General features: G+C 56.7%; 2 protein-coding genes across 2 annotated transcripts in view; both read right to left on the bottom strand.

Moving 5' to 3' along the window:
* Positions 1 to 554: 554 nt before the first annotated feature.
* On the bottom strand, positions 555 to 8,541 carry GAREM2 (GRB2 associated regulator of MAPK1 subtype 2). The gene is given in 7 exon segments (XM_040552212.1): positions 555 to 1,064; positions 1,066 to 1,675; positions 1,790 to 1,953; positions 2,112 to 3,239; positions 3,584 to 3,714; positions 5,080 to 5,220; positions 8,381 to 8,541. Coding segments are annotated over 7 exon segments (2,541 nt in total). The 5' UTR covers positions 8,493 to 8,541; the 3' UTR covers positions 555 to 809.
* Positions 8,542 to 10,413: 1,872 nt separating this feature from the next.
* RAB10 (RAB10, member RAS oncogene family) overlaps positions 10,414 to 24,355 on the bottom strand; it is a 44,315-nt gene continuing 30,373 nt past the window's right edge. Inside the window, exons 3-6 of the mRNA XM_040552215.1 lie at positions 19,728 to 19,866; positions 16,368 to 16,457; positions 15,755 to 15,856; positions 10,414 to 13,359 (exon numbers count right to left, since the gene is read on the bottom strand). Coding sequence (XP_040408149.1) covers positions 13,276 to 13,359; positions 15,755 to 15,856; positions 16,368 to 16,457; positions 19,728 to 19,866 — 415 coding nt within the window. The 3' untranslated portion in view covers positions 10,414 to 13,275. The remainder of the gene's footprint in view (positions 13,360 to 15,754; positions 15,857 to 16,367; positions 16,458 to 19,727; positions 19,867 to 24,355) is intronic.

Here is a 24,355-nt window from a genome sequence, read left to right as displayed (position 1 = left end):
GCCATCAGTCAGTGCCTGCGAGGAGCCTCCGGCTCTTTTGTCTGGCCCTGAGCGCCGCCGCCGGGGTTATCCTGGCAGATGGACCCGCCTGTAATTGCAAATCAAGCAGCCAAAGGCCAGAAGGGTCCCCCCGTGGGGAGAGCTCAATTTAAACTAAAAGGCTTTAAATCTCTGCGCACCTGTCGCTAATTTCAGAGCCAGCCTGGCCTCCACCTCCCTGCCTCGCTGCGGTGCCCTGCCTGTCCCCCAGCACCAGCAGGGTGCTCGCGCGGCGATGCTGCTCTTTCCATGTTGCGTTTGTGCTCGTTTCTCAAAGCCAGCAGTGCAAAACTTGGCCGAGACGTCCTCTCAGCCTGCCTCTGCTGTCCTGCTTGCAGGGCTGGTGAGCAGCCTTCAGCCCTCCCTGGGGGGGAGGCAGCGGCCCCCAGGACCTGTGCCCTGCTCTGGGGGCTGCACAGGAGCTGTGTGCGTGGGCTCTGAGCCTTGCCCGGAGCGGCTCTGCTTTCCCTGTGCCACCCCGCTGGTCCCCACACCAAGCCCCTGTCCCCCTCCTCCCCGAGCAAGGGGCTTCTCCGACAGCTTGTTCTCTCCCGGATGTTTATTACACTAATCCACAAGGATTAAGTTAAAGCAGTCAATGCAAACGCCGATATTTTCCAGCCTGTTGAGGCCAAAATTACTGTCCAGTGTTAAAACAGAAAGGGGGGAGCCCCAGGCAGTGGGGCCGAGCTCCCGGGGAGGAGGAAACCCCGCAGCCAAAGCGGGGAGAGGCACTGCGCGGCTGGGGCTGGGGGTACCCCATCACCTGGCTAGATCTTGGGGCGCCAGCCCTTGATGAACTGCATGATTTTCTTCACCTGGAGCTTGGTGAGGCGGAAGTCGTCGGCCAGGATCTCCTCGCTGAGCTGCACGAAGATGCTGCCGTCGATGCGCTCCCGCGCGAAGAAGCTGACGACGTCCTCGGAGAGGCCGATGAAGCGCAGGCACTTGGAGACCTCCTCCACCGAGAGGGCCGAGAGGTCGGAGGGGGGCAGCCAGGGCGAGCCGTCCCCGCTGGGCCGGGGGGCAGCCGGCGGGGCCCCCCCCCTCACCCCGCGCCGCCGGTGGCACCTCGATGACGCCCTGCGCCAGGTAGAGGCGGGCGATGCCGCCTTCGGCCCCGCGCAGGACGGCGGGCGAGAGCGGGGCCGCCCCGCGGATGACGATGCTGTCCCCCTCAAAACCCTTGGGGGGGCGGGGGGGGGCCGTCGGATCCGGCCCCTCGAAGGGGGCGAAGGGTTCGGGTGAGGAGGAGGAAGAGGGAGCAGCCGGGGCCGAAGGCGGTTTGGGCCACTCCGGGCTCTCCGGCCACTCAGCCGGGCCGGCGAAGGGATTGAGCGCCCCGAAGGGTGCGAAGCGTTTTTGGGGGTGCGGGGGCTTGAGGCGCGGGCAGCTGCGGAAAGGTTTCATGGGGGGCTCGGCCGCCGGCAGCGGGGTGGAGCGGCCGCTGCCCCCCCCGGCCCCCGCCTCGGCGTAGGCCCAGGGGTCCGACCAGGCGGTGGGGCCGGGCTGGGCGGCGGGGGGCAGCGGGCGCCCGGGGGCGTCCCCGGCTTTGCAGTCGCCCCAGGCGCAGGGGTAGCAGTACAGGGAGTAGGCGTCGGGCGAGGGCGAGCCGCTGCCGCTCCGCGGGACCGCCCTGATGGAGGAAGGCGAGCGTCACCCCAGGGCCACGCCGTGTCCCCCCCCAAACCTCGTGGTGCGGGGGACATCCCGCCCCGGGGGGGGCACCCCGCGTCGCCGAGCCACTCACCCGTCGTGGAGCCCCGAGGAGTAGTAGGAGAGGCTGGGGCTGGGCGAGGGAGCCGGAGCCAGCTTCGGGAAGCGCAGGGGGGCTGGGGGGCTGCGGGGTGCTGGGGGGCGGCCGCCCCGGGGCGGCACGGGGGGCGCGTTCAGCAGCCGGCACTCCTCCTTCACCTGCAACGGGGCGAGCACCGTCAGGGCCCCGTCGTGGCGGGGCCGACACTGCCCCGGGACCCCCCAACCCAACAGCAGGTCGCGGTGGGTGCACCCGTGCCCCCAGTGTGGGGACACCGCTGGGTCCCCCCAGCCCCGGGGCATCCCACAGCTCTTACCGCCTCCGATTTGGGTGGCACCGGGGGTGGCGCATCCCCCAGGGGCTCGTCCCTGGGCACGCCGGGGCGGCGCGGGGAGCCCAGCGGGGACGCGGCCCCGAAGGCGACGAGGTCCGGCCGCCCCGTGCCGCCGGGCGAGGAGAAGCTCTCCAGGCCCTGGTTGCTCCAGAGCTCCTCGTAGGGGATCTCCAGCGGCTCCTGAGTCCTGAACTCGGGCTCGGCCCAGTCGGGCGTCATGTATTCCCTCTCGGGGTCGGCGAAGTCGGGCAGCGGCGGCTGCTGGCGCGGTGTCCCCGTACCGGCACCCGGCGGGTCCTGGCAGCGGGCGGCCGCGTCCTGGGGGGCGCGGGGCAGCCCCCCGCCGTAGAAGCAGAGCGAGAGGCGCTGCAGGGGCTGGCTGAGCTCCTCGCGGGCGCAGCCCGGCAGGCAGAGCCTCAAGCGCCGGGGGCTGGCGCACTCCTCCGAAAAGTCGGGCTTGGCCTCCCGCACCGCCCGCGAGTACTCGTCGGGGTTGAAGCGCTCGTGGCAGTACGCGGCGCTGTCCCGCAGCAGCTTCTCCAGCTGGGGGTCCCCCCCGAGCAGCCCCTCGGGCAGCTGGAAGCGCGGCATGTCGGCCAGCAGGAGGAAGTGGAAGGGGACCAGCTGGTCCCGGCGGAGGATGCAGCACAGCACCACCGTCTTGGAGATGATGCTGACCAGCTTGTAGCAGTGCCCCTCACGGATGGCGTGCAGGTCGTAGGGGTTGCGCGCCGGGCGGCTGGGCACGGCCACGTTGACGGGCAGCCGCACCTTCTCGATGATGCTGCGGATGGTGTGCTCGCCCTCCTGGAGCCGCAGCTCGAGGGGGCTGCGGGTGCTGAAGCGGCCCTTGCACTGGAAGGGCAGGCTGAGGCTCTCGTTGGTGCGGTGGTTCATGCAGATCAGGCAGGGCATCTTGCCCTTCACCTGCTTGGCCCCCGCCGCCGGCGCCGCCTTGCCCAGCTTCCGCAGGAGGGTGTTGAAGCGCGACTTCTCCTTCACCGTCTTGGCGCAGAGGATCTCCGCCTGGCCCATCAGCGTCAGCTCGTCCCCGGCGTGCAGCGTGAAGTTGTACACCTCGCTGTCCTCGCTGAACTCCCCCGACACCACCTGCACAGGGACGGACGGTGGCTGAGCAGGCGCCCAGTGCCCCGTCACCGTCCCCTGGTGTCCCACCACCAGCCACCCCCTGGTGTCCCGCTGCCTTCCCCTTACCTCCCACCGCCAACCCTGAGGTCCCACCACCATCCTGTAGTGTTCCACCATCACCTCCTGGTGTCCCACTGCCATCTGCTGATGTCCCACCGCCACCTCCTGTCCCACCCCCACCCCTGCTGCCTCACCACCACGCTCTGATGTTCAGCTGCTGCCCCACCACGGTCTCCTGATGCCCCCAACGTCCCCCTACCATTCCCTGCTGTCCCCCCACCCCACCCCGCAGTGACCACGCCAACCTTCACGCTGAAGGTGATGGCCTCCATGACGAAGACGCGGTCGGGGAAGATGCTGGCCACCTCCTCTACGCTGTTGAAATATTGCACGGGCTCCCGGATGTCCCGGTCCTGGTCCAGCAGCTTGAACTTCCCTGCAGGGGACACCCAGCCCCAGAGCAGTCAGAGGGGCCCACAGGGCGTCCCCCCCCCCCCCCCCCGGCCCTGGTGAGCCGCAGCCACCCTGGCACGGTTCATCGGGGCAGCTGCTGATGAGCCCAGCCTGGAGTCCCCATCCCATTTGGGGCCCATCCCGAGCTCTCTCCTTCCAAAGCAAACCTCCGGGGGCACCAAGTTCCCCAGCGGTGCCCCTGCAGCACCCCCATAGGGGCAGAGAACACCCCCAAAGCGACCACAAAAATGCCCCAAGGATGGAGGGAGCGGCTCCCGGAGGCTTCCCGGCCCCCCCCCCCCCCCGCCTCAGCTTCCCCCAGCCCCACAGACAGCGGTGTGCGGGGGGCCAGGCGCAGCCAGGGAGCCGCAGGGCTGCATTCAGGAGCAAAACTCTGCCTTCATTAGCACGAGCGTGGCGGGGACGGGACCTGATGGGAATATTAACTCGGCGCCACGGCGCGGGGCTGCTCTGCTCCGGGCTAGCACAGAGGGGACACAAAAAGCTGGGGGAGGACGGGGACGTGGCACCCGAGCAGAGGGACAGGGACCGTGGCAGGAGCTGCCCTGTGCCCCACCGAGCCGGTTAACATGCTGCGTGCACCCCACCACCACCACCACCACCCCCCCCCGACCCCCTTGGGATGGGTGATCTGCCCCTCCCCCGCTCCACTTCCCATTATTTATTTATTAGCAGGACTCGTTGCCGCCATGGCGAGCACTTAAGAGTGGTCATTAAGGCCCCCGCTACGGCGGCCGCGGTGAGCTCAGCACCTTCATCTGCTACAGCAGCCCCGGCCTGTCCCCCATCCCCGTCCCGTCCCCGACCCTCACCAGTCCCCATCCTATCCCTGTCCCTGTCCCCACCCCAACCCGTCCCTGTCTCCATCCCCATCCTCATCGTCATCTGCATCCCTGTCCCCATCCCATCCCTGTCCCCATCCCATCCCTGCCTCCATCCCCGTCCCTATCCCATCCCATCCCATCCCATCCCATCCCATCCCATCCCTGTCTCCAATCTCAACTCATCCCATCCCTGTCTCCATTCCCTTCTGTGTCCCATCCCCCTTCCCATCCCCATCCACGTCCCTGTCTCCATCTCCCCCCCCCCCCCCCCCCCAGTCCCTCCCCCCATCCCTCCTCCCCCCCGTGCCGGGCTGGGTGCCCCCCGCACCGTCGGCAGCCCCAGCAGAGCAGCTCCTCGCCCCCACTGGTTCACGTCACCCCCACGCCGTGGGGACCCCAACTGTAGGCCCCCCCCCCCCCCCCCCCCCCCCGCCCTCAGCCCCAGTTCCTCCCGGCGGGGGCTCAGCCCACCCAGCCCCCTGCCTCGCGGCCCCTGTCCCCACCTGGGTACTGCAGGGGGATGTCGATTTTGGGGCCGACGACGTAGTGCCCTTCCTCCAGGCTGTGGGCCGTCACCGTCGTCCACTGGCGGCAGGAGTGGATCAGGAGCACGTCCTGGGCGCTCACCCCCTCCACCGACTCCCCTGCGGGGGGACGGGGACGGGCTGAGCCCCAGGGAAGGGGGGGGGGGGGGGGGGAGCCGGTGGGGGACACAGCTCTGGGGAGCCCACCCGTGGGTGCCAGCCCCCCCCAGGACAGCAGCACCCCCCTTGCTTTGCAGCACCCAGCACCGGTCCCCAGCCAGGTCCCGCTGGTGTCCCCCACACCCCATGTGCCACCAGCCCCGGGGGGGGGGGGGGGGGGTGAGGCTGCCAGGACCCAGCTCTCCCCTTTGCCTGCGGCCTCCCCCCAGGCTCCCCAGGGCCCTTTCCAGCCCCCAGCCCCTGTGTGCCCCCCCCCCGCCCCCCGCCAGCCACCACCTCCCTCCCTGCCAGGGCCTGGGTGGGGAGCGCCTGTCCCAAAGCTGGGGGCCGAGCCCCCGGCCCCTGCGGGCTGCTCTCAAATCCGCCCCCCCCCCCCCAGGCACGCAACACGGCCCCCCAAAAGAGAGAGCGGCAATGCCAAGGGCTAAAACACGCTCAGGGCCCCCCCCCCCCCCCCCCTTTTGCTCAGCTCCGCTTCGGGGGCCGGGGGGCCAGGGGACAGCACGGCCACGGGGACGGCGAGCCCCGGGCTTGGGGACGGCCGCGGGGGGAGCCCCGAGGGGGTGCGGGGGGGGGTGCGGGGGGAGCCCCGGGTGCCGGGCGATGGGCGAGCAGGTGCCCGCTGCCAAGAGCCGCCAGTTGCCCTGGAAACAATTTCTTTGTCCCTCCTGAAAGGCTGCAGCAGCGGCCGAACAAGAAGTTTATTGACACGGGGTCCGGGCTGCAGGCCGGGGCGAGGCGGCTCGGGGCGGGGGGGGGGGGGGGGGGGCCCCGGCACCCCCAGGCTGCAGCCGGCTCCGGAGGGGCGCAGCGAGTCCTGGGGGGACGCGTCCTGTTCCGGGGGGGGCTCAGCCTGTCCCCCTGACACCCTGCTCTGCCCCTACACCGTGCAACAGGGCAGGGTGCTCCCGGCTGTGCCCCCCCCCCCACCGGCCGCATGCCCAATGTGGCTCCCTGCGCACACCCGCAGCTGTGCACAGCCCTGCACCACCGTGCTCACACCCAGGTGTCCCCGTCCCTGTCCCTGGTTGGGGTCAGCACAGCCAGGCCCCCCCCCTTCCCCCCCCCCCCCCCCCCCCCGCTCACTTTCAGCACCTCGCACCCGCACGTCCCGAGGCGCTGACCTGAGCATCGGGCCGGCAGAAGCTGCCCTCCTGAGCCACAGCCCCGCTGCGTCAACCCCTGGGCACCCCTGGGCACCCCCCCAGAGACCCTCCCCGGAGACCCCCGGCCACCTTCACCCCTTAGAGCCCCCTCCCCAACTCGCAGGCCAGCAGGGCCAGACCGAGGGGCGAGGAAAGCATCTGAAAATGCAAGCCCAAGCTGGGGCCATCGCCAGCACCCCAGGGCAAGGTTGGGGGGTGGGGGGGGTCCGGGTCTGAGCCTGTTCCGTGTCTGGGGACCACCAGGGATGGGCTGGGGCGGGGGGGGGGGGGGGGGGGGGTGCTGAGGGGCTCTGTGCCTCCATCCCCAAGCAGGGGGTGCAGGCGGGGGGGGGGGGGGGGGCAGTCTGTGGCCGTGCCGGGCGCCTCCATCCCGAAATCTCAGCAACAGTTACCAGGGAAATGGGCAAAGGCCGGCGCTGGCCCGGCAGCACCGCACAGGCGGCCCCTTTGTGCCCCCCCCCCGGCCTGTGCCTGGGGAGGGGGGGAGGCACTGCTGGGACCGCCCCCCCCCCCCCCCCCCCGGGCACCCCAAAAGGTGGGAGCCCCCCAAACCGTGGGGCTGCAGGGGAGGAGGGAATCTGGGGGTGCAGCGCGGGATCCCCACTGCCACTGATGGGGAGGGGGCGGCTGGTGGCAGCCCAGCGTGGACGGACAGACGGACGGGTGGACAGAAGGACGGACAGACACACACACACACACACACACACACACACACGTGTCCTGCAGGGGACAGGGGTGACACCTGGCACCACCCCCCCCCCCAGCAGGGGACCCTCACAGCCCCAGGCCACCCGGCCTCCAGCCGCCCTCCTCCTCCTCAAGCCTCCGGCCTTCATCTCCCCTCGTGCCCTTCGGCCCCGTCCCTGTCCCATCCCTCCCAGCCTTCCCCCCCCCCCAGCCCCCCCCAGCCCCCTGCCCTCGCCTCCTCCTCAGCCCCTCCATCACCCGGTCTGCTCCATCCCTGTCCCTGTCTGTCCCAGTCCCTCTGTCCGTCCCCATCCGCTGCAGCCCTTCCTCCCTCCCAGCCCCTCTTTCTCCAGCCCCCCCCCAGCCCCCCCAGCTCCCCATCCCGCTCTCCCTGCCCCCCTCTGTCGCTCCCCCCGACCCCCCTCTCCCAGCCCTCCCCTGCTCCCCATCCCCTCCATCCCTGCCTCACCTCCTTCCACCGCTCCGTCCCTCCTCCCTCTGTCCCTGTCCCCCCGTCCATCCCCAGCCCCTCCAGCCCTGCCTCACTCCCACCCCGATCCTGTCCCTCTGTCCCTGTCCCCATCCCTCTGTCCCTGTCCCCTGCACCCCTCATGTTTCCCATCCCCGTCCCCATCCCTCTTTCCCTGTCCCTCTTTCTGTGTCCCTGCCCTCTTCATCCCCCCATGCTTCCCATCCCAGTCCCTTTCCTCTGTCCCTGTCCCTCTGTCCCCATCCCTGTCCCCTGCACCCCCCCACTCTTCCCATCCCTTTCCTGATCCCTGTCCCTGTCCCTCTGTCCCTGTCCCTCTGTCCCTGTCCCTGTCTCCATCCCCATCCCTCTGTCCCCATCCCTCTGCCTCCATCCCCTGCCCCCCCAGCCCCTCTCCCTGTCCATGTCCCTCTGTCCCCGTCCCTCTGTCCCTGTCCCCATCCCCTGTCCCCATCCCCATCCCTCTGTCCCTGTCCCTCCGTCCCCGTCCCTGTCCCCATCCCCTGCCCCCCCCGGCCCCTGTCCCTGTCCTTCTGTCCTTCTGCCCCCATCCCTCTGCCCCCATCCCTCTGTCCCTGTCCCTCCGTCCCCGTCCCTGTCCCCATCCCCTGCCCCCCCCGGCCCCCGGCCCTGTCCCCCTCCCTGTCCCTCTGCCCCCGTCCCTCTGCCCCCATCCGTCTGTCCCCACCCCTCGGTCCCTGTCCCTCTGCCCCCATCCCCATCCCCACCGCTGCCCCCCCGCGCCCCCCGCGCTCACCCTGCCCCAGGCAGACCAACGTGGGCAGCCGGCACTTGCTGACGATCGCGTCCAGGGGCAGCGCCGCGGGGCTCCAGCGGAGCCGGGCCAGCCCCGCCGCCAGCTTCTCCATCGCCGCCGCATCGCCGCCGCCTCAGGCCGGCCCCGGGCCGCGGGGGGGGGCGGCGGCAGCGCCGGGCTCCATCGCCGCCGCCACCGGCACCGGAGCCGGGGCAGGGGGAAGGGGAAAAGGGGGGGGGGAAGAAGGGGGGGGGGGGGGGGGGGGGGGGGGGCAGCCGGGAGCCGCCCCCGCGGCGGGGCTCAGCCTTTGCCCGGCCCCTGAGGGCTCCCGGGGGGCTGCGGATTCCCCCCCCCGCCCCGGCGCGGTTCCCCCCCGGATTTGAGGGGGGGGGGGGGGATGTGGGGTGAAGCCCCCCCCCCCGCCCCGAGCTGGGTGAGAAGGTGTGGGAGGAATGAGGTTCGGATATTTATTTTATTTACTGGGGGGGGGAGGTGCATGCAGGGTCCGGGCCGGGCGGGGGGAGTCAGGTCAGCACCCCCCCGGTGCCCCCGCAGCCGTGGGATGCAGCTGCAGGGGGGGCTCACAGAAGGGTTTGGGCGGGCGGGGTCCTCACAGCCCCCCCGGTGCCACCCCTGCCATGGGCACGACCCCTGCCCCCAGCCCAGGCTGCCCCCAGCCCCATCCAGCCCGGCCTTGGGCACCCACAGGGCAGTTTTGGGGTGCCTGGGGGTGCTGCATCCTCCCGAGTCCGGCTGGGGATGTCCCAGAGGACCCCAAAAGCCACAGGAGCACCCCCCGGTCCTGTCCCCCCCCACCCCCGGGCCCCTCTCCCCCGGGGACACGTGTGGACGGCACCGACACCAAGTGGTGGCTCGTGGCCACCCCAGCTGGGGACACCAGGGGAAGGTCCCCGGGCGCTGGCGACGTGCTCATGGCCAACGTGGGGCGGGGGGGCTCCTACAGCACCTCGGGGCTCAAGGCGCCGCTCCCCCAGCCCTTACCCTTGGGGATTTGGGACGGGGAGCCCGGAGGAGCAGAGGGAGCAGCGAGCACAGACGGGTCGATGCCCGGTGCTGCGGCCACGCCACCGCGCGCTGGGCTCTGCCACCACATGTCCCCACTCATCACATCTGGCCCCACTGGGACACGAGGGGCCGGGCTGGGAGCTGCCACCTCCCTGTGGGTGGCACGGTGATGGTGGCACCGACGGGCACCCGAGGCTGCGGCCCTGGCTGTGACGGCCTCGGCAGCAGCACAAAACCCCCTCCGGTTACCGACACCACGGCAGCGGGAAGCAACAAGGCCAAGTGCGGCCCCGCTGCGCCAGGGGGATGGGGACGGGGACAGGCAATGTCCCCAACCTGGGCACGGCCCTAAGCCTGCAGGGGGCTTGGGGCACCTGCTCCCCGCAGCTCTGGGGACACAGAGCTGGTATCTGCTGGCAGAGATGGGGCTGGCGAACACAAAGAATCATAGAATCACAGAATATCCCGAGTTGGAAGGGACCCACAAGGATCATCGAGTCCAACTCCTGGCACCACGTAGGTCTACCCAAAATTTTAGACGATGAGCATGGCCAGGTGCCTCCACCAGGACAGGGGACGTGGGTTAGTGGCGACATGGAGCACGGAGAAGCTGCAGCAAGCAGCTCCTGGGAGGCACGTGCAGCTCCCGCAAGGTGGAAACCCACCCGCACGGCCGCAGCCACAGGGGCAGGCAGGGAGGCTGCCCCCGTTCCACGGGTTTCCAAAAGCTCCCCACCACCTCGCTGAGGAGTTGGGGGCCGCAGGCTTGCCCCCAGGACAGCCCCACCAGCCCGCCCCCAGCCTTGAGAAGCAGCTGACGCTTTCTACGTGAAAAACCAAGTAATGGCTGTGTCAAAACGCGGTTCCTTACAGCAGGGACCAGCTCTGATCGGTTCGTTAACGCAGCCGAGTGGCCGCAGCCAGCACGGGTTGCGAAGCTCTGCGCACCCAGAGCCCCACGGGGACAGGGGGAAGGCGCCGGTAAGGGGCCCAGGAAGTAACCAGTGCAAGTTTATAAAAGCTTTTATTTGCTCTTGGTATGACCAAGAATGGGACAGTGATCTTTTATACAATTTGATACAGTAAGTGGTACAAAAGAATGTGTTTTAAATAAAAAGCCAGAGTGGAGTAGCAAAAATATTAAAAGATTAAGTAAAAAATTGTAGGCATGGGAATTAATCCTAGACCTGAAGTCGATGCTGTTTTTTCCACCATCCAAGTCCGATCGTACGAAGCGCGGCTTTCACCTCGCCCCGCGCCGCCCCGCACCGCCCCGGCCACACCGACGTGCCAAGTACAAAGCAGGTAACACGCTTATACAATAGATCCAACCTCGGGGTTTAGTTCATCATTACCGATTTAATTAAGTTACATTTTGCCATGACAAAAGGTAGCACTGGGGGTTCCGCTGCCGGCCGGGGACGCGAGAGCCCGCGGCTGCTGGCACGGCCGGATCCAGCGCGACGGCGCCCGGGCGGCTCGAGGGGCTCCAGGGGGGTCCGGGCAAGATTCGGCTTCAATCCCCACCCGGGGCCGGGGGGGGCTTCCACACGCAGGTGCCACAAGCAGTTAGTTGGCTAGCGAGCGGTAAATTTAGATACCAGCAGAAATAAAGTTACTGCAAATTCCTCCAACACGATTATTATTACTTTTTTAGCATCAGAATTGACTCTTGGTGCTCACTCCTCCTCAGCTGGGCCTTGCACTCCCAAAACAAAACAAAGCCACATGGTTAAAAGTCATGTTTTTATACGAACAGAAGAGGACCACCTAGACCTGTTTACGCGTGCTGACTGGGTAGGGAGGGGGCTGCGCTCCCCTGGCTGGGCACTACGAGCGCAGCGCCTACAGACGACCCCGACAGATTTACACAGAAGGTGCCAAGCCCCCTGCAGCAAATAAAAAGCTCACGTTTTAAAACAAAGATTATACAAAAAAAAAAAAAGATGTCTATTTCTCCGTTTTCCCTTTTTGATAATGTTGAAAAGTGCAGGTTTAACCAGAAGGTAGCCGGACGCTATTTACAGTGCTGGCCACCAGGCGCAGCGCGGGGGGACCGACCTGTGCCCGTCTGCCCACGGGGGTCCCGGGCCCGCCTGGCCAACAGCCACACGGCTGGGAAGGGCAAACACAGAGACAAAATGCCAAACCACGGGGAAAAGGGAGACACGCCGGCCGAGTTACTACACGGGAAGCGGTTCAAAACTAGAATTTCAATGTTAAAACACTGTCATTTCATTAAAATTAAATCAGCGTTAGTTACTACTTTATTTACTGGAGAAAGTCCAAAACCCAAGCGGACAAGAGTGAGGCGCGAGCTTGTCCAGCTTCAAAGAACGCGAGGCTCGGGGGAAGCGGCTGTTTGGAACATCTTTTTGTCCTTGGCTGGAGCAGCTCTCCTGCGCCGTGTTTTAAATGCAAGGCAAGTGAACGCACGACTGCTCCTGCAGCCCGAACGCCCAGTTCAGCGGGAGCAGCCTACAAAGTCAGGCTGGCAGTCGTTAACCCCCTTCCTTTCAAACCCGAAGCCACTGCAGTGCGCGAGCGCGGGTGCCTGGCGGGGACGCGGCGGCACAGCCCGCAAGCCCGTGCCCCGGGAGCGAGCCAAGACTGACCGCAGCACGAATGACTCAGAGCTTGTAACACTGGAAAGTGGAAAGTTTTCAGGGAGGTAATAAATTAAACTGCCGACTTTTTTTCTTCCTTTTTTTTTTCTTTTTTCTTTTTTAATCTAGTTTTACTCAGCCTCTTGCTAGGCTACCGAGCATCTTGTTGGAGCGGCTAACAGTGAGAGACAGAACTTAAAAGTTCATGTTAACTGCTGTCAGTTTGGGAATCGCATGTTATATTCATACACATAAAGTAGACAACCACATCACCCTCCATAGAAAACTAGTGCATGCAAATAACTCTTCCATATCATAAAACCCAATGGCTATGCAGGAGGAGAGAAGATATACTAGTGAACTGACATTGGCTAGAGGGAAATTAGTAGGTATCGTCAACATTTTACCTTGAAAGCTAAATCAGTGCTTTGTATTAAATTTTTGGCAAACATACCACGTTGCCATCCTTTTAATTAACACATCACACCATGAAGGAAAGCAAATAAAAGCAGCATGCAGGCAAAAGGAAAGAGCTGCGAGTGAGAAAAAAAATGGCAGCAGGAACAGTTCCGAATGGGTAGATCACCAAAAAGGAGACAGAGCAGATTAAATGCAGTATTTTTTGCACCACCCTTTGTCCTCGATGCATTACACCAACAATTACAGAAAGCAATCACAAAAGAGTTCAGTATTTTAAAATGATCAGGTATGGATGGTATGTCTCCTGCACATGCTTCCACCAGAAGAGAAACAAAAGCGAAAATAAAAGTTCCTTTCCACATAAGGCACAGGACAAAATAAACCCCATTCACATACTCAAGGCGAAAATGAGTGTTTTCCTGGCTCTTTTGCTGATGCTTCTAGAGAATATGGTGACTCAAGCACATTATCCATGACAGAAAATTCCACTGTTGTACAAAATAAATTGTTAATTCTAACTTTTATTCTTATACAATTTGCAGAGTAGAGTTGAATATGATTGCTATATGTTTTAATGTCAGGAGGAACGGGACTATAATACAACCAAAACGTAGTGGTAAGTTGAGCAGGTACATTAAAAAATGAAGTCGCGGAGATGATTTTGCTATACATGTTGAGGAAATTATAGTACGCAAGCTGTCCTAAACAGAAAAACAAAGGGAGACAGGAGCTTGTTAAGATGAGGAACAAAACATCAGTTTAAGGTTAAAAACGGGCAGAGTGGTTTGTTTTGCAGCGAGAAAAAAGGAGCGGTGGATGGCGATTGGTGATATAGGAGAACGTTCAGCAACACTTGCTCTTCCAGCCTGTCACCCCACCTCCACTGCTGATATCTACATTTTCACTGTTGGGCTCTTTTACAGGGGTCTGCAACGAAACAAGCAAGAAAGTTAGATAACTCCTGAGACTTTCGGAAAAAGAGCATTCAGAGCTGAAGAGGTAGAGGCTTACAGAAGGACTGACACCACCAAATAACATCCCAAATAAACTACGGACAAAGAGCTCTACAGAAACGTAGGGAATCCTCCTTCCCTCGCCAGCAAAAGCGTGCAAAACCAGTCTTAGGATTTTTTTGTGGCTGTTGTTTTAAATCAACAGCGATTAGAAATCTGGGAAAAGCTTTCAAACTAGGCACGCTCCAAAGTAAACATGAATTATTTCCAGATCCCGCTTTTAGAACTGACACTCGGACTTTGGTGGAGTAAATCACAGTGTGCAACTTACACAAGCTGAAGTTAAATTACGTGAACTAATGACCTTAAAAATGACAGAGTAATTTTATTTATGGATAAAGAAAAAAAAAGGCAAAGCAAAAAGCATCTGCCTTCCAGTTAATCAGGACACCAGATTCCGAGGCAGCGCACAAAACATCTCATCTGCACCATGGGTTGTAAGCTTGGTCTGACCAAAACAAAACTTGAAGTCCAGTGGTTTTGATCAGATGCTCACATCTATTTTCAGCTGTTTAGAAACTAATCTAAACATTCGTGAGAATACAGCACTTTAGCCCCTGCATTCCTTTTCTTATTCTCTACTCCACAGCCTTGCAACAGCAAGCCATCGCCCACCCTGCCCCCTTCTGCAGACAAATGCACTGAGGCCCGAGGTAAAAAGGTAAAGGTCAGGAGGCGCAGCAGGACTCTTTAGGCTAGGAACCCTCCTGTTCACCAAAGGCCAACGATTTTCAGTCGCTTCCTCACGTAAAGCTTGTCAAAAACCGATTAAGAAACAACTCCAAACTAGGGCTGCGACCAAGGCACATTGAGCAGAGGCGTATTCAAAAGGGCTGAGGAAAGACTCAGCAGTGACCTTGCAGTAGATTTCCAACCAATTAACCCAGACGACGTTAGTGATAGCATTCATGTGGGGGAAGATAATCCCGTCCCTACTGCTAACCTGGAGCACAGAAAAAATATGTAAACATTTAGGAACAAAGCACACGTGCTGGAGTTGGCCAACCCATGCCTCTCGAGCTCTCAGTTTCAGTGCTGGAGACGTGACCTGATCGCACGCAGGGACACGCCAGCACAGGGTTTAATCAAGTCCTTGGTACAGGAGAACACAAACTAACTGAAAATCAGCCCTGGAGCCTCCTGAATGTCTGCTCAGCTCAATCCAGCAACAAAACAGTGGCAGCTATTGGAAGCCGATGCATTTCCAACCTATGACAGACACCAGGGATACAAGTACAGCGGTATCTCGTAGCTCTGGGCATACAAAGCTTTGGGTACATGACTCAGCAAAGACAGCCCTCTTCATGGTACATTTCAGGAGAGAGAACCAGCCACCAGGAAGCCCTGGTGATCCATGTTCTTCTCTCAGCTGCAATTTAACCTGCCAGTCAAGGCTTCCAATGAAACGCGGAGGCTTGGAGGGGCAATCACGGAAACAAGGTAGAAGTGACAGGTCTAGTCATTCAGAATCCTGGCAGAAACTTAAGACTTTTTACACAATACTGGGTACTGATAGAAATGGCTAAAGGCATAGCTGAAAAATACAGGCAAATGCTAACATGGCAGGGCAGAAGAGGGGAAAAGACAGAATTCCTTTATTTGAGGAAAAAGGTCCTCACAGGATTCAACAACTATACGGTGAGCTATATTCTGGCACACCAGAAATAAAGTCCACGTTTTAAAACAGTAAGTTTTGAAGTACAGCCACCAGAAGAGTTCCGATGGATTCTCTGTTGCTGCAAGTTGTCAAATCCTTTGGCTGTAGTTTTACACAGGGACACAGTCTGTTTAAAAGAGAAATCTGAGGACACCCTGTGGCCCACCTCACAGAGAGACTGGAGAGACAGTCAAAACAGAAAAGCAACACCAGGGCTCATCCCTGAATTCCAGTGACTTCGGTCTCCTCAGGATTAAAATAACTTCAGGCATCTGAGACAGGAAGTGATAAACATTCACGTTCCCTCTCCACAAAGCAGGAAAGAATGAAGGTGGCAGGGAAAGGACAATTCTCTTCCAAATTAATTCAAACGTTTTAACTGCAAGCACGCGTGTGATACAAGTGAGTTTAAGGACCAAACAACTAGGAGTTCCTTGGTGCTTTGATGTATGCTACTCCCTCTAGATAGTACCAGTACCATAACGAAACATCAAACAAGCTTTAGAAGCTTTAGATGTACAAGTCTTCCTTCAGGGACTTGTTTGTCTTAGCATACCAAAGTAAAAAGCCACAACAATTCAGGTGAACATCAAAAGAAACAGACGCTGACATTTTAGGATTTTCTTCCCAAACAAATCCTGTAATCACCTACCTTTCGAAGAATGTCTTCTGCTAATGTGAGGAATGCCTTCTCAATGTTTATATTTGCTTTTGCACTAGTTTCGAAAAACCTAATACCATGCTCCCTAGCAATCTAAACCAAAAAAGAAAAAAGAAGGTTAGAGTTATTGTAGTGTTATTCAGTTGATGCTGCTGTAACTTTGGGATTAGTAACATTTATGAGCACGTAATATTCTTTCAGTGTGGCAGGCATCAGAAGAACTAGCTAAGCAAAATGTCACAAAAGAAGATTCAGAACTTAAATCAGAAACAGCAGTTAAAGTGTATTAAATTACAAGCTGATGCCTGAACATGAGGACAGATACCACACAAACCAGTCACACAACAAGTAACTTAACAAAGGTTGCTTGCAGAATTTCTGCTATCCAAAACAGAAGGAACTGCAGCTGAACTCACTCCATTCACGGCAGTCGTTCACAATTAAACTTCCAGGAAAACTTTTCTTAGGCTTACAAGGCAGCAAATCCAGCTATCTTGTTTGTTCCCTGGCATGCCCCGCCGTGGCATTTAAACCACCCGACAATGGCAGGAAGTCTTGGCACTGATTTGCTTACTTGGATAAGCAAGTTTTTGTCCACACCTACCTGTTCACCTTTTGCTTTAGGAACAACTCTTTTATCTTCCATGTCACACTTGTTTCCTAACAGCATCCTCTCCACATCTTCATTGGCATGCTAAAATGAGATAACAAACAGGTTTACACATCTCCCCCAGCAAGCAGCAAACAGCTACTGTACTTTTGGATTTCCACACTGTTTGAAGTCCAGGCTAACGCTTACACGTCTAGCTGACCAACTCTTTCCTGAGTCCTAACAAAGACTGTCAGAAATCATTCTTCAGACCCTACCCTTAAACTAAAGAGCTCATGTATCCAGGAAGTGGAATTAGACAACAACAACAGCACTGAGACAGGACTGCCACCATCCCAACGTCAGTTATTCTTCCCCTTCCTTTTTATTTGTGTAGTCTAAGTGTGAAGTCTTCCTTTCTGAAAAGGATTAAGTGCTGTTTTGCAACACGGATTCTTCCAGCTACCAGCATTCACCTAGCAAACCCTGGTTGGGTTGCATTCAGTGACATGAGAAAAGCAGCAGCTTCCTGCCTGGCACTTAGAAGCCTTAGGTTTTTCGTGTGCTAGACACACACACTTACAGAAACAATGCTACAAAGGCCAGAACACCGGAGGACAAAATGAATTCCAAAACTACAGCTGCCAACAATCAAGCTCCACGCACTGCAATGGCTCCAGCTGACACTATTGCTTTTTGGGGATTTAAGGGGTTGTCTGGATAGTTTTGCTGTAGACAAGTAAGTCTCCCTAACAACCACAACAGCGCTTTCAACCACTACAAAGCTAAACAACAGAAAAGGTGTTTATAAGTTAAAAAAATACTTTTTTTTGTTGTTTGTTTTTTTGAGGAGTTCCTGGGTTAAATAACAAAAGCAAATTTAAGCTCTCCAGCATCACGCTATCATGGGAGCATGACTGCATGTCAGCTTTGTGCTTTAGCTCTATCTGCTAAGTGTTTCATGTGGAAGTTGGCAAACTCATGCAGTGAAACGGCACTGACTCTCTACCAAGTGCATATACAACAGTACGTCACAAAGGGAAAACTGAAGTGAGCACCAGGCTAATGCTCAAGACCTGACGAGAAGCAGGACCCCATACACAGGGAATCAGCCTCATAAGGCAAAACAGACTACCAACGGGTTTCTCCAGGAATGCTGTATGAACAAAAATACTTCAGCTGCCCAGTCATTGAAATACTGCCAATATCCACCATAACAAGGCAAGAACATGCCAGCGATACCCATCAGACTAGCGGAGAAGCTCCAGCAGCCACAGCACGAAGTGTCACTTAAGTGGATAACTGAGGTACTTTGCAGCCTGACATGAGAAGCTGCTTGGAAAGTCTAATCTGAATTTACTTTCATTCCAACAGTCTTAATGCTATTTTACAGCAGAGTTACTAACACAACTACAGAGGGAAGAGCTTCATGCATCCAGCACTCCTGCTTATAGTAATAACCCATTTCACATTCCTCAGGAGAATCGCCCCCAGTTTTTTCCCTTCAGGTCATAAGGAGTAACAACAACCAGATGGCAAAGACACCGTGTAGATTAAGACACCAAAAACGTTGATTTTTCGTGCCCACAGAACGGCTTACCCAGCGGCAGACCTCTCAAATACAGCCAGCCCCGTGCATGAAACTGAGCACTTGGAACACCTCAATGAACTCCTGCTGGCCTGAAGCAGAAGTGCGTGGCGTGGTGCACCTCTGCAGAACTGGCCGCCTTTAAATACTTAACATTTCGCAAGGATGAAGGTGTGACATTGTTACACGTCTCTAGTTTTCCCAGTTATTTCAGAATCAGGGCTTAGGTATCCTGAAGAAGCGCCTCTTTGCGCTGAACTGCAGCTCAGAACACCAGCCTTCTGACTGAAAGTTCTGGTTATTGAGAGAGTATCTTTGACAATATTAGGTCCTTGTAAAACAGAAGCACTTAGCTGCTTCATTTGCTGCTGTCACTTGCAGTAATCCTGCACACGAGGGGACAGCACCCGTCAGGCGTTTCAGCGAGCAGCCTGAGTGCTGGGGCTGAACCTTGGAGTTCAGGCGCACCTGAAGTGAGCCGCAGGGCTTGTGCTACACGGGTCTGAAAACGTGAGGCGAGCAAAAATACGCGCCACCTCACACACAATGGCACGAATGACATCCTTACTCAACATCCTGGACACTGTGACTTTTTTTAAACAAAGCAACAAATCTAAAGGCCTTGGCTTCAAGCTTACATTTGGCTTGCTGCTGAGTCCCTTCCTGTCCTACCCGACTCTTTCCCCTCTTCTTACTTCCACACCCACCTCAATCCATGCCTTTTCATACACAGTGTAATTTCCCACTTCTCTGCTAGGAAAATTACAATCCCGAAGTAACATTTTTGCTCTGTAAGAGCCTTTCACCAGCCTCAGTGCTTCAAGCAGCAGTGCCTGGCAGCACCCACCTGCTGACACTCAGTTGTACGGGGCCATCTTCGTGCTTTCAAAAAAATAACGAAGCTGGAAGCCCAAACGTTTATTCCGTTAGAGGACACCATAACACAAGTTAAAACTAACAGTCGTGCTGCTCTCTAACAATTGGGAATTCCCTGAGAACAACCTCTTAGGGGTCCAGGCACTGAACGCTTCCGCATCAGTTTCTTCTGCTTCACTTGACCTTGCTTGAAATTTTACCAACTTTGTGTGGTAAAATGAGGTAAAACCATTTTGCCTTGTTCGGTACTCCCCTAACAAAACCAACAACTGGCTACGCAGCTTTCAGTAATTTGCTGGCATTCAACAAGAGCAGTTCGCAATGCTACCTGTAACAGCAATGATAAACCTGCAAATGCATCCGTGCAACAGTTTTGGCGGAGACAACAGAGTGGAGGTGATCATATTTAATCATCTTTGAGGACTACACAGCCATCCTAATAAAACGGGTTAGTAACACGGGTGATACATCATTCCACAGCTGCTCTACAGCTTATGGCTTAGCGCAGTTCCTCTGCACACCACCTCGTGGTGGCTGCTCCTCCTGGAAACAGCACTGCCCAGTTACCAACAGATGTGTTCCTTACCTCCAGGTATCCTCCAGCACAAAGTTTGTTCGTGCACGGATTTAACACATCTGGACACCGCCAGACTCCGTGTAGTGGTGCAACCCTCCCTGCTGCTGCGGGGAGAGCTGAGGGGGGGAAGGCAGGAGGTGGGCCAGGTTCAGAACAGCCTGAAGTGTTATTCCATTGATGGGCCAGGTTCAGGACAGCACCCAAACCCCACGTTAAGTCGCGCACCACACCTTGTGCCAGTACAGAAGCATAAGGTGCACTCGGTGGGACTCATCAGATGCTCTGCAGGTCACCACAAACAGCTCGGGGCTGGGATCGTACAGCCTTTACTCACCTCATCTATGTTTCTGAGCCACTTGCTGATGTTTTCAAAGCTCTTGGCGTTGGTGATGTCATACACCAGCATGATTCCCATGGCACCTCTGTAGTAGGAGGTGGTGATGGTGTGAAATCGTTCCTGCCCTGCTGTGTCCCTGCAAAGAGAGCGTGTATCAGAGGCAAGCTCTAAAGGAACCAACGGGGTTTATCTATTAGACAGGTGTGCGTGGCCCAACCCGCCCTGTATTACAGCGCTACTGATGGACGTGCACTTTCCAACGAGTGGCAGGAGAGGCAGCCGCAGGAAGGCCCTTTCCCTCCCAGATGCAGCTGAACATTCAGAGAACAAAAAAGGCAAGCTTCGGTAAGCCACAGAAACTCAGGGCTTGAAGCTTCTCTTCTGGATTTTACTTTAAATGAGATTTTTTTTTAAAAGAACACTTTTCAGAAAAAAACAGGACAGACGAAAGACATTGGACTGCTTAATGGGGCTCACATACCTTCGTTTTCTGCCTTCTTAGTTATCTGTTGAACAGCAAAGCAGTAAGTCACAGCGGGCCTGGTATCTTACCCCAGCAAATAAACCCGATATCAAGCCACGGTAGGAATTTGTTAATTTTAAACTTTGCATTTTTATTAACAACTCCAAACTTTTGTCCAAAAGAAGAAGCTTTTATTTCCAAGTCTCATCTCAGGGCAGCGTCCCAAAGACTTCTGAGCCCCAGTGGAGCGCAGCAACGGGGAACAAGAAATGCTCTCACAGCACTTCGGCGGGACTGTGAGCAACAGCATCAGTGCCTGAACAACACGCTCTCCTTTTACTGACCAGATGTAATGTTTCCTGCAACGTTACATCAAAGCGTACAAGAAATAAATCTAGGAGATGTACTGTAAGTGCAACATTAAGTTGCCTATTTCTGTAAGGAAGATGCCGAAAATGGACCATGAAAGATCACTGAAGACATCTACTTTCCCATCCAATTCTGAGATCTTTGATGGGCTGCACGAGATTTGGCTAACCAAACTCGCACACCATTGAAGTGAGAATTAGGATGTAACTGCACATTCTGTAAGTGTCTTTCAGAGGACACAGACCTAGCAGAGTACATGTTTACAGACATTTTCAGTGACGCTTTTTGCACCAGCTGCAGCCAAAGGTGTCTGTGAATCCAAACTGACCTAAGCTGACGCTGCCCAGCTGCCTTCAGACGACAGCCCCCAGTTGACCCGTGTTTCCTTGCTCAGAAACCAGTGACCTCGGAGCAGATTCCCCAGTTACACCAGTTCAGCTCACTTCCCTTTCAGCTGTTCCTGAGGCCGCAGCGAACGCCTGGGTGGAAGGCAGGCGCCGCCGGCCCCAAGCCTGGTGAAGACCCGGCTCGCCCACGGCCCTGTCACCAGGCGCTGGCTGTAGCTGCCCTCAGTTTGTTTGTTTAAGGACACGTCAGACTTCTGGCCACGGGTCAGCTGACGGACAGGGAGTCAGTCAAAAGCCCCCACGTCCCACAAAATCAGTGAAGAAAAGCTCCTGAGATGCAGGGCTTGCCAAGTTTCCTCTCGAGTCTCATCAGCTCCGTTGGGCTCGGAGCCCCGGCCTCTGGTCCAGCACTCCCTGAGGCCGGCTGCTCTGATCTCGTGTCTCCTCCTCGCGGGTGAAAACAGAGGGAAGAGGGCAAAGAGCAGAGCAGAAGGCCGAGGGGCAGGCCTTGTGCCGAGCAGCTTTGCTCAGGAGCGTTTCGCAGCCCCACGCAGAGCTCCGGCTGCCCTGCAGGAGCCCCGGTGCTGCAGAACCTCGGGGGTCCCGCGGCGCCCCGTGAAGACGCCTGGTGTTTCACGGCTGGCTTGGACGGTGCTGAATCCCTCTCAGTTCCTTTCTGTGCCATCTGGAAGTTCCTTCTGATGGCATCCCGAGGCTTCCCTTAGCACAGCTTAGGGCTGTCAATCCTCGACCCACTCTGGTTACCTCTGCAACGTGCATTTCCCTTCTTCCCCCAGTTACACACGCAAACACAGCTCCTGCACCTTCCCCGGACTGCCTCAAGCCACTCCAAGTTCTTTAGACTTTATTTGCTGGCCAAAGGTCTAAAACACAGCCTCACCTATCGCTCTGGACTACCCCTGATTTACCCGCGTGTAACCGGGGTGCAGAAGCCAGGCCAGTAATCCAGCGCCACACAGGAGAAGTTTCTAGAAGACTTCAGCATGCCTGTTCCTGCATCCCACTGCATTCCCTCGTCATTAAGCAGGTTTTCCTGACATCTGGGTAATTGGTCACACACACTGAACTTCAGAACTTTGCTTTTGTCTCTCCTGAACTTCACGGGGCTTTTTCCAGTGACATTTCTCCAATCGGTCAGAAGCAAGACGAACGATAAGCCAGCCCTCTCTACTATTTGCACTTGGCAACTTCATCTTGTCCTGCTTAGCTTTAATACAATAACCACGCTCTCTCTCCCTTCATCGAACCCACTAAAGAAAACATTGCCTAGCACGAAACTCGGGACAGACTCCTGCAAAGCACCTCACGAGACTTCTTACATACACACAGTTTATTTTCTCTCCTCGGGTGCCTTGCACTCACTTGATAGCACCTTCGCCCAATCCAGTTCTCCGTAGCTTGCTTTTATCGGGCAGGGACGTCTCAGAAGAGCCTTACCAAAACCACCAGGATTTACGGCACCTGCAGTTTCTCCCCGACTGACAAGGCCAGTAAGCACCCCACGAAGAACGCAGATTGATTTTTACACAGTTTGGCTTTGGCAGCGCTCAGCTGTTACTCATTGCCTGTCAAGTCCTACCCACCTACACCTAACTCGCTTAGCTACCTCCTACAGGATTTTTTCTGGCAATTGAAGCTAAGCTAATGGGTGAAAAGCAAGCTGGGGAGGGAAAATGCAAAGAGCCTGGGATTTTATTATTATTATTATTATTATATTTAAGTACTATCTTTGCCCTTTCCCCTCCTTAATGGATCTCTCCATTCATTATTCAAAGATAACTCTTAATGGCTGTGAGATTAGAGACCTGACTGAGGCAAACAGAGGAAGTGAGTTATGGTTTTCAAACCGCCTAGGACTGATGAATCCACCCTGAGTAAATGGCACGACGCAATCGGAGACCGCGCGCCTTGCTCACTGCCCTGCGTTTCCATTCTGTTGCTCATACCTCTAGGATGTAAGAGCATGCTCTGAAACGATGGGCGTGCATTAAATCCTCGGTGGAGGTAAAATATTTGTGGAAGCCAGCTAGCTCTCCGAGCTAAAATAAATGCGGACGAGGATTATGGAGACAGCCAAAGAAAATGAGGCCCTACTGCGCAAGAGGGAACAGAGAACTGGGTTTGTTTAGCTGCAAAAGGAAGACAAAGAAGGCTGTCCTGGGGGATCTGGGAAAGAAGAAGCACAAGGAAAGGGAAAAATCCATTTAAATTAGTCTCATGCCAACACTGAAGTATGCATAAACTGTATCGTATTAGAAGTCTAACCAACAGAGAAAGGAATTTCTGGGACAGCTTTCCAGCTGACCTAGCAGAGACTAAGGGAACCTTAAAATGTACTATGATTTGTTTACCAAAGGTTTACGTGGATGCAACAATGAGAGATTGGATCTGATGATCTGTGAAGATCCCTCTCATCGGCACAGCTTGAAATCATGGTCTTCAACATACCAAGCCAAGCAATTTCCCGCAGGATAATCCTAAGAATTTTATTACTGTCCCACTGTCTCTTCTTGCAGTATTTTGTAAACTACGCAGCAGAATATTGCATTGAACAAACTGTACCGCTGGTATCAGGCACACACTGAAAGCCTCAGCAACTGGGTCAAAGGCTTTCCTTCACAAAGGAACATCTGTAAGACACCTCGTTACTGGAAATTTTGGGTTTTCTCAAGTAATATTCAGCCAGAAAAAAAAATACAGATTTGTAATTAATGAAGTATCTGGTTGTTTTATGGGGAGTCAGACAAATGCCAAAATACGCTCTTCCACCTTGAGCTACGCACATGGTGAATGGCCTCAAAAGCTGTCAGCAGCAGGAGTTAACCTTTCGATGTTCCTAGGGTAATTGCAAGAATTAAGGAGAGTGATCATGCACTAGCTAGCAGAGCTGTCTGCAGCTCTGGCTGGCCACCACCGTCCTCGTTATATGCAAATTCCTGTGTTTAATAGGGAATTTCCACATGTAACTATTTCGGTTAGCTCTGCTGGTGCACATTTCCTTCACTTAAGAGAGGTGTTCCAAGCTGGACGGTTATTTTTGCAACAAGCTCGTTCCTGAACAAAACAAAATTCTGCAGAAACTTCCCTCGCCATAAATGTGTTCCCAGCGAAGATGCAGGGATGGAAAAAAATATTTTATGCTCTAAACAATTTAGAACTTCACATTAAGAAAATATAGCTACTTCTAAAATTGGGAATCAGACAAAATACTGTAGGAAAGCCCACTGATAGACAAGTTTTAGGCCAAGACTGGAGGGATCAGAGGAGCCTCTACCTAAATACTGTGTTATGTCTTGAACCCTATCCCTCCAGCGCTCCATGCCGTCAGCATCAGGGTGTTCGGTCTGCTGCTTTTTGCATTCACTCTCCCAATATCACCATCTTGTAAATCCACCCTTAGGATCAGCTCTTACAACGCACAGTTG

The sequence above is a fragment of the Cygnus olor genome, chromosome 3, assembly GCF_009769625.2.
Source record: "Cygnus olor isolate bCygOlo1 chromosome 3, bCygOlo1.pri.v2, whole genome shotgun sequence".
NCBI classification, from domain to species: domain Eukaryota; kingdom Metazoa; phylum Chordata; class Aves; order Anseriformes; family Anatidae; genus Cygnus; species Cygnus olor.
The sequence above is the reverse complement of the archived record's forward strand: the minus strand, read 5'-3'. Positions and strand labels throughout refer to the sequence as shown.